Source organism: Amblyraja radiata, chromosome 47 (assembly GCF_010909765.2).
Source record: "Amblyraja radiata isolate CabotCenter1 chromosome 47, sAmbRad1.1.pri, whole genome shotgun sequence".
NCBI lineage: Eukaryota > Metazoa > Chordata > Chondrichthyes > Rajiformes > Rajidae > Amblyraja > Amblyraja radiata.
Genome location: NC_046002.1, coordinates 115,490 through 134,819, shown reverse-complemented (window position 1 = coordinate 134,819; position 19,330 = coordinate 115,490). Strand labels below are relative to the sequence as shown.

The 19,330-nt window shown below is 40.5% G+C and overlaps 1 protein-coding gene across 1 annotated transcript in view; it reads right to left on the bottom strand.

The window, feature by feature from the left end:
• Positions 1-4,641: 4,641 nt before the first annotated feature.
• The window catches only part of LOC116968911 (BCL2/adenovirus E1B 19 kDa protein-interacting protein 2-like), a 28,260-nt gene continuing 13,571 nt past the window's right edge, over positions 4,642-19,330 (bottom strand). Inside the window, exons 4-10 of the mRNA XM_033015893.1 lie at positions 18,395-18,616; positions 15,552-15,725; positions 14,226-14,328; positions 12,925-13,056; positions 12,099-12,185; positions 10,972-11,070; positions 4,642-7,277 (exon numbers count right to left, since the gene is read on the bottom strand). Coding sequence (XP_032871784.1) covers positions 7,241-7,277; positions 10,972-11,070; positions 12,099-12,185; positions 12,925-13,056; positions 14,226-14,328; positions 15,552-15,725; positions 18,395-18,616 — 854 coding nt within the window. The 3' untranslated portion in view covers positions 4,642-7,240. The remainder of the gene's footprint in view (positions 7,278-10,971; positions 11,071-12,098; positions 12,186-12,924; positions 13,057-14,225; positions 14,329-15,551; positions 15,726-18,394; positions 18,617-19,330) is intronic.

The following is a 19,330-nucleotide window of genomic DNA, read 5'->3' as shown; positions in this document are numbered from 1 at the left end:
TCTTAGCACAATGGGCATCCTACTCTCCGTCTCCGTCCCGTTTGAATTGATGATCACAATCTCTGCGCCACTATTCACTGGCACTGGGACATCAGTCTGGAGGGCTGCTATGTCATTCAGGGTCCCCGTCGCAATACGGGTGGAGTTAGAAAGAACAACATGGGCCGAGGCCTCAAGCAAGGTGTACTCAGCACTGCTAGGCTGGGTACTAGTGGGCTGGCGACCAGTGGAGTGGTTGCTGCTGCTGCTGCTCGCTATGGCAACCACCACGGTAGCCTGGTCACTGGCCTCGATGATGGACACCATGGTCGAGGTGGCATTGGGCAGGGCGCTGCCGTTCGAGGCAATGGCGGGCAGGGCGCTGCCGTTCGAGGCAATGGCGGGCAGGGCGCTACCGTTCGAGGCAATGGCGGGCAGGGCGATGACGGGCTGGACGCCTGCGGGCTGGGTGCTGCCGGTGGTCGTGATAAGCAGCGACTGCGCACTGTTACCCGGCGCCTTCATCTCCTCAACCAGCTTCACCTTCGTCTGTTCCCGCACGGCAGTCAGCGTGGCCCCGAGCAGCATCGGCTGCACAAGCAAGAAGACTAAGGTCGCTAGTCGCATAGCTGTCGCTTGTGTCCTCAGGCGGTAAGACGTGGGTTGCACCGACCATCATGGCGGCCATTAGCGGCAGCGACGGTTGCCGGCGGCGCGCGCGTATCCAAGGGCGCCCTTTCTGCCGTCACGTACCTCGTGCTCACACCCTGACCAATCGCGCGGCTTCCCGCCCAAACACCGAGTTGTCCGCTCGCCAGCCCAACGCCGTCATCATTCTGGACAATCCTGACCTTACTCTTTTCAACAATTACCGTCTACACGTTCTTAAAATATCGTCGGTTGTGTTTGATCTCTTCATGTGATGCGGTTACCTCTGGCCACAAAGGGTAGAGAAAGTACAATAATGCGAAGTATGGCCACTGTGAGAACTGGATGTTTGGTCAAGGTGACATGGCTACCTAGTTGCTCAGGCGGCTGATGCCTTTGGAGTTTAAACCTCCAGTTTAAATTCCATTTGGAATATTTTGGAGGACCAAGAAACCAAGAACAAAGATGTGATCCTAGTCGCTAATCATAGTAATTCACCACCTGCAAAGACTAATTCATCACCTGCACAAATAAAGGGAATCCCCATCATGGGAGTCAATGGGTTACAAATGCCAAGACAATGCCATGACAGACTCTTGCGGAGGTGTAATTTCTTCAGCATAGTTATTCAAAAAGCTGCAAAGAACCAGGAGCCACCATCGTCATGTACAGAACTGCCAGGCAGTGGGATGGCTCAGATTGGCTTTTCCAACACCACATCCATCCTGTAGCTACGGACTACAGAGGCCGCATCTACAAATGATAGGGGCATCTAAACGTTTCTGATCTTCCATCAAACAACTGGCTCAGGTAACTATTTATGCTGGCAGGAAGGTTGCAAAGCAAAGGATCCAGGTGAAAAAAACCCAAATAAAAGGCCAGGAGAGTGAAGAAGGATTTTATTGCTGATCCAGAATGGACTGTCTGAAAGTTAATTGATCACTGATTCAACTTTCAAACAGGAAATTGGATTTGTAAATCATGTGTGAAAGCAGAGGGTGAGTCATTCATAGGGCTGGCATATAGTGATTGAATGGTCTCCAGTGCTGTACGATTCAAATACATATTAAACATTCAGGGAGTGTGGCTATTGCTATCTCTAATTTAACAGGCAGTTTAATAGTCCATCCCACTTATGGGTCTGGAGTCGTGTCGTTTTGCAGTTCTGGAGGACAGGGTGGTGAAGAAGGCCTTTGGCATGCTTGCATTTGGATATCTACATGGATAAGGATTTAGAGAGCCAAATGGGAGGACCCGAGGATACCAACTTGGTCCACATGGACAGTTTGGGCTGAAGGTCATGTTTCCATGTTATATAGTTCTATGACTCAAAGCTAGATGAGTTAAGGACATCAGATTTCCTTCCCTCACGGACGTTAGGGAACTTCGTGATCTTGTACTTCAATCCAATCGATTTATGCCTTCTGTATCTAGATTGAATCCCAGATTTAGTTAATTACTTGAATTTAACATCACCAGATGAGATTCAGACTTGTGTGTCTCTGGTTTAAAACATAACCGCCATGCTAATGTGCCTATTTATATTATATTGGTATTAGAGCTAATTGAACTTCTCCAAACTGTTTCCACCTGCTATAATTTGTAAAATTTGTCCTTCAAAATGTCAAAGCCTTTCCTCTCATTACAACAAAACTCATTGCTCCTGAATTATAGAAATGTAAGGCACAGTCAGGCCATGTGACAACATACTCATCCAGGTACTTTTAAATATGTTCGAGATTTCTGCAGCCAGCATTGACAATGAGATCTGTATTCTCATTCCCCTCCGAGTAAAACAAATCTCTTCTCCCCTTTAATCCTTCTACCAGTTAGCTTAAACTATGCTCCATGTGTACCATGAAAAATAGGAATTCATCTTTTCAATTAGTTTATTTATATATTGCAATTTATATTTTAGCCTTCTCTTTTCCAAAGAAAACACTGAGAATCCAGAATAAAAGGAGAAACTACTGTAAATGCTGAGATCAGGCAGCATCTGTGGAAAGAGAAATAAAGTTAATGTTTCAGTTTTGAGACACGAGGCAAGAAAGAAAATGTGTTCATTTTTGGTTACAGAGGAGAATGAGGTATGGATAGGACAAAGGGAATTTCTTTGATAAGGCAAGACCAAGTGGGTTAATGTTGCCATTAGTGTCAGATTATGCTGCTCCATAATGCAGAAGCCACAAGAGAACCAAACATCTATCTGAGCAGGACCAAACTGAAGTATGCCCCCACTCCAACCTACCTCGGAGTGACCCTTGACAGGACCCTATCCTTCAAGGAACATCTTAAAAGAACAGCAGCTAAGGTGAAGTCCAGAAACAATCTCCTCAGTAAGCTTGCTGGCTCAAAGTGGGGGGCAGCAGCCCCCACACTGCGCATTTCAGCACTAGCCCTTGCATTTTCTTCAGTCGAATATTGTGCCGCTGTTTGGTCCAGGTCATCCCACACACACCATGTGGACACCCAATTGAACTCAACAATGAGGATCATCACAGGAACAATCCGCTCAACACCACTCCCCTGGCTCCCTGTCCTATCCAACATAGCCCCTCCACACATCCGGCGAGTAGTCCTCACTCAAAGGATGCTCCAAAAGACCAAAAACTCCCCTCACCTGCCAATTCACATGGACATCTTCAACCCACCCACTGCTCGACTTCCATCTAGACGACCAATTTGGAAGAACCCACCACCAGCTGATTTCACCATCCAATCAGCTTGGAAAAGGGAATGGGAGTCCAAGGACGTCCCAAATAAACATCTGGTGTCAGACCCCACCCTACCGGTCCCTGGCACCAATCTCCCAAGGAAGCAGTGGACGACGCTGAATAGATTCAGGACTGGACATGGCCCCTGCTTGGCCAGCCTTCACAAATGGGGCAGCAGCCCAACCCCACGGTGTGCCTGTGGAGAGCAGCAAACAATGCAACACATCATTGAAGCATGCCCTCAACAAAGACTCAAAGGAGGACTTGTCACCCTTCATACAGCAGATCAAGAGGCAACTGCTTGGCTAAAGGACTTTGCATTCGCTAAATAAATAAAATGCGCTTCTATGTTGCGTATTGCCAGCACTAGAATGTGATACCAGCTCAGACTGTACTTATGGAGTGGAAAAATTGAACCAAAATCACAGATGGTGTCTAGTAGAAAATAGCCAGTGCATGTGGCAAAATATTGCATCAGAAGGCTCTCAGTTATCAGTAAGATCTTCACCCAAAACTCAATTTCATGGCCATTTCTCCATGTTTTTTAATGCAAATGTCTCTACTTCCAACTCAGAAGCATGAATTTAATCTCAAATTCACCCAAGCAAGATCACAGCTCGGTTCAAATCCTGCTGTATTCCGTACCAAATTCTTCAACGTTTGGTGACTCGCTCTTACATTCTGTGCATCAGAACTGGTTATTTTTACCAGTCATCCATCTGTGATTTTGACTCATTTTTCTCTCTCTCCATTAGTACATGCACAACAATCCTGAATTGTCAGCACATAACGTAGACAAAGCAGCATAATTTATCTCCAACTACCACACCAACCCCTATGGTCTACGACAGATTTCCTCTTCTGCTGTTATTGGCCTCCCATCTTCTCCGAGCCTGAAACAAACTTATTTTCTCTCTTTCCCATTTCTAATAGTCTTGGATTTGAAATAATAACTGTTCCTTTTTCCATAGATGCTGCATGTCCTGCTGGCTGTTTCCAGTATTTCCTTCAGATTTCCAGCATTTGTAATTTCTATTAATCTACTGAGCATATCTAAAATCTCCTCATTACTAACCTTATGCAGTCCAGTCCAGTCTTTAGATTTTAGATATGCTCAGTATATTATTCCTATGTCATCTTGTAATTTGATGTGTGCAATACTCCACCCATGCTTTCATACAACTCCAAGAAGATGCCTTGATAAATCTGGTTCTCCACAGATTATTTAATGGTTTCTGACGGTGGCAGAGAATTGAATGGTGCTGGAAAAAGGCAATGATATAAATCTGCGGTACTACAGTACTTTCATAAGTTCCAATTTATCATAACTAGCATAGAAAATAAGCATACAAGAAAAGACAACATTTGCAAAACTGAAATGTACCTTGAACTCGATTGCCATTTATACAATAGTATTTTAATACTTCTCCTACAGGTGATATAAATATGAACATCTACAGTTATGGTCCAAACACAAACCTCCAGTGACTGGAGGAAAATTGAACAATTGAAACACACAAGCCCAGTTCATGACAATCCATGTGCAAAGGTCCAGCTAGAATGCAATAATGTGCCTTGTATTGTTTGACAAGTTTAGTCAGCCGCTTATTCCAAAATGTAACCAGCTCCTAGGTTGTTTCCTCCACTCAGCTCTATCAACATGAAAACCATCCTATTTCTGTCTCTGCATTGCAGAAAGATCTGTGCACCAGGCACAGTCCCCATCTATTTCCCACAAACTTATTCAAGCCAATTCCAACAAGGCACAACCTCAATTCCAAATTGTGCAAGAACATCGTGCTCAGAACATAAACACGAAAATGTTCCAAAAAACACTGAAGCATAATGGCAGACAAGTAGAATTGTCTTGTATGTTACAATACATTGGCACGAACAAATAAGACTTGTGGGAACACAGTGGTACATTCACACAGAAGGATTGACACTCCAAATTTAAGAATCCTTAATTCCATCAAAATATTGAGAATCTATCACCAACGGTTTTACAATGACAGTTCTTTCTAACTCAGTGCAGTGTTGAAGTGAAAAATGCCTCAATAACAAAAAATGGTTATTTTAAAATCACAATGTACTCTAAATCTATTAGCTGGTAGTAGTGAAATAATTACACAATCAATAACCCTTGAATTGTATGCATGTTCCCATAGCTGAATACTTAAAAGTATAGAAAGGTTAGGGTCGAGAATCTTGTATTCTTTACATTCCCCTGATATCTTCTTTTTATCAATCTATCCTCTTAACCTCTTTTCCTGGATTTGGGGAGTTATGAAATGGATTTCAAGGGGTTTCCACCTACAGATTATGAGAGAGACAACTCAAGAGATGAGATGCAAGAACTCAAGATCGGAGAAGTATACTAGGTCAGCTTCACATCAGCCACAATAACACTGAATGGTATATCAAATTGGAGAGACTGAATTGAAACCTTCTCTGATTGTACAGGGGTTAGAGATTATCTTTCCTCTTTCTCATCAACCTTACTCTTACTTGGATGGGTTTTTATTTCAACTTCCTGTTCACTTTTTTTTTTCTGTTCAAGAGGTGAGAAAATGGAATTTTCAAAAAGATTAGTATTTTAAAACAGATTTTTGTTTAAAATAAAACAGATAAGTACTAATATTATAAAACTCTTGTAGACATTCCATACCACATGTATGTATTAATGAGACTCTTTCCTGAGGTTTATCATAAAAATATGGACGTTTTCCCTGTGTCGGCTAGAGGATTGACATGGGGCTCAATTCCAGTTTCTGCCAACACTAATGGCATGAATACATTTGCCCTGGATCAATATACAGAGGCAAGATATTTTTGACTTACTGGAATTGGGGTATTTTCTGGGAGTAAGCAGATAGCTTGTGTTCAACCTCTGACTCAAGGACTATACTAGAAATTGTAGAATTACCATTCAGTCAACAAACTAGTCATCTCTTTCAATCTCAAAACTGAAATTGCTTGTTGCAGTTATAATTATTAGTGGTTCAAACCCAAAAAGAAAGGGAGGAACTTACAATTTGCCATTTAATGAAAACTATGGGTGTCAGAATTAGTTTAATTTGTGATGCATTTAAGAAATGTGAAACCCACATGTAGTAGATTCTATTTCTTCTCCAATATGTTACAAAAAAAGTAGCTTAACCAGTCTTCTGGCTTCATTTAGAATTAGAGCGGTTTTCTTTACTCTCCACTTAATAAGCAATCAACAAAATAGATAAAAGAACAAGTGCATTCAATTAATTTGGGATCATACGAGAAAGAACCATCCCAAATATCTTACCAGAAGGCACGCTCTGTGTGTTTATGCTGATATTGTTGGTATATTTGACCTTGGCTGTTGTTAATTGAAAATAGCAGGAGGTAATTGATATTGGCATAACTATTGGCCATATCTGCTTCTTACACCCAATTCACCATTCTTCATGCCCATTCTTACACACCAATTCTCAGGATCTGTGCAAGTTTTTAATCCTCCCTTCACCCACTTTCCACAAATAAGCATTTTTCTGCAGGTAATTGCTGGTTGGTGGTGCAGAGTAAGAACCCAAGTCAATGTATTTCTTCCACAACCCCGAGGTGCCTCGTCTTACTATAACACCTTTGCAGAACACAGCTAGCACAGCAGGTATTAGAAATTGAACCCACCACCTTTGGTCTCCAGGCTTTATAAAATTATGATGGTTATTCCAATGGTTATAGACCACTGTTAAGAGTGTGCTGGGAGGAAATTTACTTGAAAGAAATCCATATTCCCCAACACTATTCTTGATTTTTTTTTTACATTGTTTGCTTACATATGCTTATTATTCAAAAAGTATCTTTTCCACATTTGATATAAAGCAATCCAGTAGATTTCCACCAAAAACGAAAAATCAGATTCTCTAGGTTTCTGAATTTCCATTTAACTCTTCATCCAGCCTGTTAAGAAAGGAAAAGTTATAAATAAGAAGAAAAATTCAAGGTCATTGGGCTTTCTGTAGCATGACTATCAATGGCTCTAGTTCACTGCCATTAAATTGATCAATATCCACTATATCCAGCAAACCCCATGGCAAAGAGAGAGTTTGATTTAGCTCTTAGGGCGAAAGGAATTAAGGGATATGGGGAAAAAGCAGGAATGGGGTACGGATTTTAGATGATCAGCCATGTTCATATTGAATGGCGGTGCTGGCTCGAAGTGCCAAATGGCCTACTCATGCACCTATGTTTCTATGCAATATTTAACAGACTTATTTCATCATGCTTAACCATTACATCATGCTTAACCATTACATATTATTAATCCATTTTAGTCCAAAGATGGCACCCTCCATACCGGCGTTTCTAATGTGATTTATTTTTCCTCATCTGAATGTCCTCAACTGATGCCCCTGATCCTCACTGTCCTGTTGTAATTCCTGCATGTCTGATCTTATTACTTCTGTTTCCCTCTCATAGCGATTTCCTTATCTTCAGCTTCCTTTTCACTAGCTTTCATATCCATTGGTTGAGCTTCTATCATTTCCAAAGGGAGTGTAATCTTGCCATCAAACCCTTTTCAGTATATCAAGGTGCTAATTCCTCCAACAACACCTTCAACAATTTTTCCCATCCCTAGGCATCTGCATGTGAAAACATAGAAGGCACACCAGTTTTTTTACCTCTTTTCCCAACATTAATCTTGTTAATATTCCAAGACATGCCATCCCAAGAGTGATCATAACCAACTAAAAAAAAGTGCCAGAAGATTGTAGGACTATTAACATTATATTATTGTTTAAAGAAAAGGAAAAAATGAATGAAGTGATTACAAGAGAGAATAAAAATGGTATTAAAATAGTGTTTAAAAATACCCAGCTTGGTCACAGTGAAGGGTCACGACCTGAAGCATAACCGTGTTTTTCTCACTGAAGAATCTGCCTGACCTGCTGAGTATTTCCTGTATTTCTGTTTTTACCTCAGACTTTTCACATCTGCAGTTCTTTTTTGATTTTCATTTTATTGACTCCACTAAAACCCAAAATAGGTGGGATATCATAGAATTAGTTTCACACAATACCATTAGTTTCAATATAATTATGGAGAGGGTCAGAACTGGACCTAGGGTTGAGATTTTTGATTGGAGAAAGGCTAACTTTGAGGAGATGCGAAAGGATTTAAAAGGAGTAAATTGGGACATTTTGTTTTATGGGAAAGATGTGGAAGAGAAATGGAGTACATTTAAAGGTGAAATTTTAAGAGTACAGAATCTTTATGTCCCTGTTCGGTTGAAAGGAAATAGTAAAAATTGGAAAGAGCCATGGTTTTCAAGGGAAATTGGACACGGTTCGGAAAAAGAGGGAGATCTACAATAATTATAGGCAGCATGGAGTAAATGAGGTGCTTGAGGAGTATAAAGAATGTAAAAAGAATCTTAAGAAAGAAATTAGAAAAGCTAAAAGAAGATATGAGGTTGCTTTGGCAAGTAAGGTGAAAGTAAACCCAAAGGGTTTCTACAGCTATATTAATAGCAAAAGGATAACGAGGGATAAAATTGGTCCATTAGAGAGTCAGAGTGGACAGCTATCTGCAGAGCCAAAAGAGATGGGGGAGATATTGAACAATTTATTTTCTTCGGTATTCACCAAGGAGAAGGATATTGAATTATGTGAGGTAAGGGAAACAAGTAGAGTAGCTATGGAAACTATGAGATTCAAAGAAGAGGAAGTACTGACACTTTTGAGAAATATAAAGTGGATAAGTCTCCAGGTCCGGACAGGATATTCCCTAGGACATTGAGGGAAGTTAGTGTAGAAATAGCAGGGGCTATGACAGAAATATTTAAATGTCATTAGAAACGGGAATAGTGCCGGAGGATTGGCGTACTGCGCATGTTGTTCCATTGTTTAAAAAGGGGTCTAAGAGTAAACCTAGCAATTATAGACCTGTTAGTTTGACGTCAGTGGTGGGCAAATTAATGGAAAGGATACTTAGAGATAATATATATAAGCATCTGGATAAACAGGGTCTGATTAGGAACAGTCAACATGGATTTGTGCCTGGAAGGTCATGTTTGACTAATCTTCTTGAATTTTTTGAAGAGGTTACTCGGGAAATTGATGAGGGTAAAGCAGTGGATGTTGTATATATGGACTTCAGTAAGGCCTTTGACAAGGTTCCTCATGGCAGGTTGGTTAAGAAGGTTCAATGGTTGGGTATTAATGGTGGAGTAGCAAGATGGCTTCAACAGTGGCTGAATGGGAGATGCCAGAGAGTAATGGTGGATGGTTGTTTGTCAGGTTGGAGGCCAGTAACTAGTGGGGTGCCACAGGGATCTGTGTTGGGTCCACTGTTGTTTGTCATGTACATCAATGATCTGGATGATGGTGTGGTAAATTGGATAAGTATGCAGATGATACTAAGATAGGTGGGGTTGTGGATAATGAAGTAGATTTTCAAAGTCTACAGAGAGATTTATGCCAGTTGGAAGAGTGGACTGAAAGATGGCAGATGGAGTTTAATGCTGATAAGTGTGAGGTGCTACATCTTGGCAGGACAAATCAAAATAGGACGTACATGGTAAATGGTAGGGAATTGAAGAATGCAGGTGAACAGAGGGATCTGAGAATAACTGTGCACAGTTCCCTGAAAGTGGAATCTCATGTAGATAGGGTGGTAAAGAAAGCTTTTGGTGTGCTGGCCTTTATAAATCAGAGCATTGAGTATAGAAGTTGGGATGTAATGTTAAAATTGTACAAGGCATTGGTGAGGCCAATTCTGGAGTATGGGGTACAATTTTGGTCACCTAATTATAGGAAGGATGTCAACAAAATAGAGAGAGTACAGAGGAGATTTAGTAGAATGTTGCCTGGGTTTCAGCAACTAAGTTACAGAGAAAGGTTGAACAAGTTAGGGCTTTATTCTTTGGAGCGCAGAAGGTTAAGGGGGGACTTGATAGAGGTCTTTAAAATGATGAGAGGGATAGACAGAGTTGACGTGGATAAGCTTTTCCCACGGAGAGTAGGGAAGATTCAAACAAGGGGACATGACTTGAGAATTAAGGGACAGAAGTTTAGGGGTAACATGAGGGGGAACTTCTTTACTCAGAGAGTGGTGGCTGTGTGGAATGAGCTTCCAGTGAAGGTGGTGGAGGCAGGTTCGTTTTTATCATTTAAAAATAAATTGGATAGTTATATGGACGGGAAAGGAATGGAGGGTTATGGTCTGAGCGCAGGTATATGGGACTAGGGGAGAATACGTGTTCGGCACGGACTAGAAGGGTCAAGATGGCCTGTTTCCGTGCTGTAATTGTTATATGTTATATGGGTGCAGCACAGCAGAGTCCATTCAGCCTTGAAAACTACACATCCATTTTCAGTAGCAACATGGCTTTCCATCCTGTATGTGATCCTTTAAATTTGGACATTCCCATTTCAATCAGTCTCACATTTTATTTCCTCCCACAACCTGGCATGTACACAACAGACTGAATGTTTAAAAAATTCTGTTTTCTATTTTTCAGTGAAAGTTGAACAGCAGCAACATTAATATTATTATTCTTTGCTCAATAACAATTCCAAATGGTTTCAGTATAATATTCAACTATGAACATCATTCTAAAATGAAATATAATTATAATGTCAGTTGTACTTACTCTTTTATGCATTCTGGGATATGTACATGTTGCATGGGAATTAACTTTGAAAGTTCTTGGAGGCTACTGACAAACCGAACTTTTCTACTAAACTTTGTACTGTTCAAGAAAGAGAAGTAACAGTGTGTTAGCACATAATATCATGAGGCTCTCCATGTCCTCAACTATTCAATAAGATACAAGTTGATAGAAGTATATAAAATTAGAAGGTGCATACATAGGGTATATAGTCAGAACCATTTTCTCTGGGTGGAAGTGTCCAACACCAGAGTGCATAGCTTTTAGGTGAGAGGGGGAAAGTTTAATGGAGATGTGCGGGGTACCTTTTTTTTTTTTACAAATAGTGTGGTGGGGGCCTGGAACGTATTGCCAGTGGTGGTGGTGGCGGCAGATATGAATAGTGCCATTTAAGAAGCTTTTAGATCGGCACATGAAGTTAGGTTGGCAGTTTGAGGATTTAGACCCAGACAGAATGAAGGACCAGTGGCTATATTTCCGTGGGTTGGAGGGGGACCTGAGGTCCTTTTGTCTGGGACCTGGGAGTTTCTGTGACTTGGAGGGGGACCTCAAGGTTCTTTTGCACTTGCACTTATCCTTCTTGGTAATGGAAGTTGTGGGTGTGTGAGATGCTGTTGGAAGTGCACTTTGCAGATGGTAAACACTGATGTTACGGCCGACATGCCAATAGTGAATGAATGTATGTTTAGGTTGGTTATGGAGTGTTCATCAAGTAAACTGCTTTGTCCGAGATGGTGTCCAGCTTCTGGAGTGTTGCTGCACCACTCATCCAGACAAAATGCAGAGTATCCATTATATTATTGAATTGTAATTTGTAGATGGTAGAAAGACCTTGGGGTGTGAGGAAGTGAGTTACTTGCCACAAGATATCTGACTTCTGGCATGTTCATGTAACCATGGTAGTTATGTAGCTGCTTCAATTGTATTTCTAGTCAATGGTGATCCCCAGAATGTTAATGATGGGGAACTCAATTATGATAATGCCTTTGAATGTTACTTTCAGAGGTTAGATGCTCTCTGGTTGAATATAGACATTTTTGCTATGCAAATTAAACAATCCCATTGTTGACGCCCTTGCAAAAAGAAAAAAAATAGAAGTAAGGTCTTACCTTATAAATGGCCGGGTAATGGCTAATATCACCTTAATGAACCAGGATGGATGGACAACAATGAGAGATTTCAGGTTCTTACGTAACCTTTTGGGGAAAATAAATAATTAGGGAATTATCAACCAATTCATAGTCAATAAAAATATCCAACCATTCATAACATTTAATCTTCCTTCGTTGAGATCTCATTCAATCTTTTAAATATCAACCATTTTCTGATTAATGGTTAACCTCAATTCCACAGGTGCTACCTCACAGTGCTAGAGACCCGGGTTCGATCCTGACCTTGGGTGCTGTCTGTATGGGATTTGCACATTTTGCCAGTGACCATTTGAGTTTCCTCCCACATCTCAAATTTGTGTAGATTTCTAGATTAATTGATCTCTGTAAATTGTTCCTATGGTATAGCGTAATTAGTCATCAAAAGTCAGCGTGGACTCGGGACATGGGCCTTGTTTTCATGCTGTATCTTTCAATTAATTAATTATAAACTTACAAATGAAATCAGAACAGCATACTACATTTGTACTGGTACAGGTAATAACAGGTACTGACATTTTTCCACTTTTGGGTCACTGATTAATGATTATAGCCCAGTCTACCAAAGCCTTTAACCGGGTTCTCTACTATAAATTAAGCTTTTGTTTTTTAATTCAGTCACAGGGTGCAGTGTCATTGCAAAGTCAGCAATTACTTATCCTCTGTCTCCAAGTACATGGTGACGTTCCTGCTTCTCAAACCATGGAAATGTTTGCCCTGTACGCCCTTTTAGTTTTTTTTTACTGCTCATATTATTCTTAAGCTAATGTTGTTCTAAAAAGCTTACCTCCTGTCAATAGTCTGGTAACACTGCTTCAGCCAGCTGATTGATGGCACCCGGTTACGTGTCGTGGCACCATTTAGATACACAATAATATAATTTTCAGCCACCAGCAATTCCAGAGTTCCGATAACATACCTGTGGAGATACAACACTGGCATTACCTCCACAGTGAATCTTTGTATTGAACAAGTCAGGAATGCCAAGGAACTAGAGATTTATTGTTTCCGATTTGCAACATGAACGTTTGATGTTTATACATTTATTGATTTATAGGAAAAGTGGTCTCTCTACTTGCCTCAGTAGTTTCTTCTGCACCAGGAAGAGAGGGTAAGAAAGGAAGGGAGATTTAAGTGAGTTGAAAAGACTTGAATGTAGAGGGAAACTGGTCCTGATGGTCCAGAAGAAGACAGAGGTCAGCCAAAATCGTATTGAGTTCCAGAGATTCAGAGTGGTGAATCTCTGGAACTCCCTGCCACAGAGGGTAGTCGAGGCCAGTTCATTGGCTATATTTAAGAGGGAGTTAGATGTGGCCCTTGTGGCTAAGGGGATCAGAGGGTATGGAGAGAAGGCAGGTACGGGATACTGAGTTGGATGATCAGCCATGATCATATTGAATGGCGGTGCAGGCTCGAAGGGCCGAATGGCCTACTCCTGCACCTAATTTCTATGTTTCTATGTTTCTATGAAAGGCTTAAATGACACAAGGAGTTCAACAAGGCAGCAAAGTCTGGGGAATTTCTGTTGGTAATATAAATAATTTACATCCAGCCATAGAGGATCCAACTCGTAATGTTAATATGCTCCTACTTGTCCTTCCACTGATTTACAGGAAAGCCCATTGCTGGCCAAACACAGTCATGCTGTAATCTTTGCTTTTTTCGCCCACAAGGAGCAATGGGGATTGTCTAAACCTTGCAGGAATATGGATAGAGAACGCAGGGCTCCAAAAGTGCCAGAGTAATGAGTTTCCAAAATAACGTAATGTACATAAATGCTTGGAGGATATTAAAAATCTTCCACAAATGTTAACTGTTGCATCCCAATAGCAAGTTTTAAATTTGAGATTACAGATTTATGTTAACCAAAATGAACTAATGAATACAGGCAAAAGGCAGGTGTATGAGGTTAAGTCAAAGGTCAGCCATGATCTCACTATTAAAGCAGAGTTATCATTATCTATACAAGTGAGCACAAATTTTCCGTGTGTAAAACCATGCAATTGTGCACCAAACTACAGAAAAAGAATTAAAACTGAAGAAAAAATATATATTTTAAAGATCTTGATAATAGATTCTGGCCCTTACCTAAAGAGATTTTCCATTACATTCTCATAGTCAGGACGACTGCTTTCAGGCAAATAGCAGGAAGAAAACAAAATGATTGCCGTTAGGTTCTCTCCAAAGCAACCTGAAAGAAAGAAAGGCTTTATCTATTTGCATACATCCCTCTCTTCTCCCTTTCCATCACTGGTGATGTAACTGGCATCAGCTGAAGTACAGTGGGCAGTTCCAAGCAACACATTTTAGAAAAGATTAAAGATGGAGAGGGTGGCACAGCTGACGATCAGAGGTGAGAGGAAACTAGAATCAAGGAAGGTGGGAAACCCAAGTTGAGATGGTGGAGTGGAAAATTACTGGGGATGGTGGGTTGGGGTGTGAAAGGAATGGGGACAGAATTCACAACTAACATGTGTGGATCGTATGACTGCAACAACCTTGCCTCAATCTAACATTACCGTTCAGAGCTCCTAGAGCAGCAGTGAACGCTGTAATTTTACAATTTATAAACATTATCTTTATATTCCTCAAAGCAATCATATGAAGTTGTATTTTCAGTAAAACTATGCACAACTGTTTTGCATTTAAACAGTTTCTGCCTTTGCATGTTGCTGTGGCTCTGGATTTTATCCGTGAAAAGAGGTTGGAAATGTTAAGGCTCCTGAGGGTTGCAAAATGGTTTTAGGATGCTAAGAGATTTTGATGAATTTTGCCACGGGTCAGAAACCATTTCCTGTAGATTTAAAATGATTGGAAAAAGATCTGATGTGTTAGTCACAAAATTTTGCTAGAAAATATAAACATGCAGAATATGGAGGAGTAAAAAAAATGTGTAGGAAGGAACTAGTTTAAACCGAAAACATAAAATGCCTTCTACTGTTAGACTTTCAATAATTTAGGGGCTAGTGGAATTAAGGGATATGGGGAGAAGGCAGGCACGGGTTATTGATTTGGGACGATCCGCCATGATCACAATGAATGGCGGTGCTAGCTCGAAGGGCCGAATGACCTCCTCCTGCACCCATTTTCTATGTTTCCAAACAGTGACCACCTAAAATGTTCAGACCCTCATGACTATACAGATAATAACCAGAGAATAAATAGGATAGGGAAAATATTTAAAATAGCAAGAGCAGCTTGTTTATCCTCAGACCCTGGTTTCACCTTTCACTGATCTTTTGCCTCAACCCCACCACTTTGCCCAATCACATATCACTATCTTGTGAAAACATAGAATTAGATTAAAAATGTGATTTCTGCTCACTTCCGTAAGGCAGCCTTCAGCCAAAGTTTAAAATGGTTTTCAAATGATAAATAGATAAAATTAACCCATGTTAAAACCAGGAGATTCACCTCCATGAGAAATTACTGCCTTGTATGGATCCACAACGGCCATATCCACTCGATATTCCTGCTCCCCAATATGGAAGACCCTCCACAACTTGCCATCTTCCGTCTCTTCATCTGTCACGTGGCCCTGGAAACTATCTGTGTCAGATAATGAGCGAAACACCCGTGGCAGATCATCTGGCCGGAGAGGAAACGATAACAACAACATTGAGTTAAAAAGATTTAGAAGATTTGTAGGGCTTGTCAATGTTTGACAATGTGTGATCAAGTCTTTCTCGGCCCAAAATGTTACAAATACAACCACAATTTCTAACAACTTGAGCAAGTTTAAAGTACTTTTTTCCTTCTTTTGTATTACCATTGCGATGCTGGCACAGCTAGAAATGTTTTTCTGATCCTTGGAGTTATTTCTGCCCTAGGTTCCACTGCTCTCTTTGACATGGCATTTGACTATCCGTTGCTCTTCCAAACATATACCTGACTCACATAAAAATCCTTCCAGTTTAATTATAAGCATCGATAATGTAGATGAAAATACTTATTAAAAGTGGTGAAAATACAGCCATTGTCAGTTCAAAATTAGAACTGTCACTCAGTAGTGGCATGTAAGAGATTTTGGATAGACAAATGGATATGCAGGGAGTGGAAGGATGTGGTTTATGTGCAGGCAGATAAGATCAGATGTTGGCATAATATTCAGCATAGACATTGTGGAACATAGGGCCTGTTCTATGTTCTTTTGGTTGAGATTTTCAGCATACACGTTTTGCGTTTTTTATTACTACAGTACTACACCAAGTGTATTCGAAGGAAAAAAGTTTTTTTTTAACTTACATAGTTACTTTAAAGTCAGAAAATAACTACTCTTAAAATAAGAATCAAAATAAATTTCAGGTTTTACTAACATCACTTGGATAGCTAGAAATAATCAGTCATCACACACAGCATTTATTAATCAGTGAGGTGTGCATGAATATTATTGATTGATCAGTGCAAGTTCATACACACAAAAATGCATTTGATTGGTAGTGCATGCAAGAAATCAGTGTTTCACATTTAAAATAATTTAAATCACATTTAAAATAATAAATCAGTTCATAATCAACACATCTGAATCTGTATTAAACTGGCACAGTATCTTTATCCATTCTCAAAATATATCAGAATGGGAAGTTTATACATGCATCTCACCAGCCGGGAGCTCGCAGGTCACAGGCTGGTGCCTGTTTTCCGGAGCACCCGTTGCAACAGCTGCGTCCGCTGGACTGGAGGGCGGCAGCTTCGACCACCCCCGGGCCGCGGAGCTTGAACCGCGGGACTGACTTACCATCGCCCGGGGGGGTATCGCCTCGGCGCAGAGGGAGAAGAGGAGGGAAGAGACAGTAACTCTAAGACTTTTGCCTCCATCACAGTGAGGAGGTGTTTGGTGAACTCACTGTGGTGGATGTTAATTTGTGTTTATTGTGTTTTGTTATTATTACATGTATGGCTGCAGGCAACAGCATTTCGTTCAGACCGAAAGGTCTGAATGACAAATAAAGGATTCAATTCAATTCAATTTTAATCCCCAAACACCACTCCTGTATTATCTCCATTTCACGCCCTACTTTGCTTTAATATCAAACTTCAGTTGGATGATGCTAGCTGATAATCACTTGCACTGTAGCTTGCGTACAACTGAGAAAGAAAGTACTGACATTTATTTAACACCTTCCACATCCTCGAGATGTCCCAAAATGCTTTATGGGCAATTAACTATTAAGAGAAGTATAGAAAACAACAATATTGACAAACTCCCACAAACTGCAAATGAAACAACTCATTTTTGTGATGTCCATTTTGGGGATTTATGTTGGCTGAGCTTTAACAAAAATTATGAGATCCGTTTCCATGGATCATATCTTGATGGAGATTGATTCACGTTCTACAACATACTGTGAAGTAAAATATCTTCAATATTCCTTGCTTATTCATCATTATTACAAAACTGCAATTATTATCCCCAGTCTCACAGGTAAATGCATGACCTAGCCCAATACTGGATTATATTGATTAGGAAGAACGTGAGGAATAAATCACATGGTCCCATGAGCCTGCTCCACCATTCTTCATTATGGCTATCTTCTTCCTCAGTTCCACATTGTGCCTGGTTCCCAAATCCTTTGGTGCTCAGTAATTTGTCATTCGCGGTCTTTAATATACTCTGTGACTCTGCATACAGAGTTCTCTCGGCTAAAGAACTCCAAATGTGACCCTCATCACCTTAGGTTTTATTTAGAGAACATTATTAGGAATGGCATAAATAAAATAGACAGTCTGAACTTATTGTGTAGGAAGGAACTGTAGATGCTGATTTAAACTGAAGATAGACACATAAAGCTGCATCAGGGCAGGGCAGCATCTCTGGAGAGAAGGAATGGGTGACGTTTCGGGTCTGAAGAAGTGTCTCGACCCGAAACGTCACCTATTCCTTCTCTCCAGAGATGCTGCCTGTCCCATTGATTTACTCCAGCTTTTTGTGTCTATCTTCAGTCTGAATTTATTCCCCAGCTTGGAAATGTTAACGATTAGAGGGCATAGCTTTAAGGTGAGAGGGGAAAAATATAAGTGCAGGGAAAGTTTTTTTTTTACACAAAGAAATGTGCACCCTTATTCAACATCCAGAGCTTACCTGTTAAGGACTGTTCCAGGACATGAACTAAAAATTTATCTTTGGCCACTATGCCTACTACATCACTAAATAAGCTTAACAAACATCAGTGTGGGGAAGAGATAATGGTGAAAGCAGAAAACCATACAGAGACCATGATTACAAGAATTGATTAGGCATTGATTGGTTCATTTACCTTCCCATTCAAATTCATTACCATTCTCCGGCAACTCAAAGGATTCACTTTCTGAAGGAGTTTCTAAGTCATCTACATTTATATCGTAGGAATCCCCCTCCAATTCATCTGGTGTCCTCTCTTCAGAGCGTGTCACCTCCTCGTTACCTTCCAAGTTCAAACTGATTGCTGGTGCAAGGAGTCGTTTCTTGTTCCCATAGAGCTGTAGAGATTTTGGTGCCACTGAAGAGAAAATAAAATGAGGCAGTCTGAGCAAAGGATTAAAAAAAAATGTTATTCTTTTAAAAGAAACTAGACCAAGTGCAGACCCGTTGGGTCTGTTTCCCCAACGGCGTTTGCGGGGGGGGGGGGGGGGGGGGGGGGGGGGGGGGAAGAGAGATGTTGTGGTTTATTCCCCCTTAGAACAGAGGCATTCAAGAGAATGTTTGATAGGCACCAGGTTCAGGATTGATGATGAACAGTTTTCAATGGAAGACCATTAACCAGAAGAACAGATTGAGAGTGGGTAGCAAACAACTAAATGCAACCCCAAGTAAAATGTAATTATGTAATGAGTGTTTGGGATTTGGAATTTCCTGCCTGATAAAGCAGGGAAAACAGCTTCATCATGAGCATTCGAGAAGCATATACTCCCAATGGAAAAACACTGTAGCAACATGTGTAAAAATGTAAAATATTAACAATGTTTCAGAGGAGATTCATCAAGATGTTGCTTGAGATGGAGTGTTTCAGTCATGAGGAGTGACTGGAGCAGTTGGGTCTGTTTGATCTCAAGCTGAGTGAGTTAAGAGGGGACATGATTGAGGTATATACAATTATGAGTAATGGATATGGTAGACTACATCTTATCAAAGATGATTCATACTGGGGGAAATAAATTTGTGGTAAGGGACAAGAGTTTCATAGGCAATATGAGGGGTTCTTTTAAACCCAGAG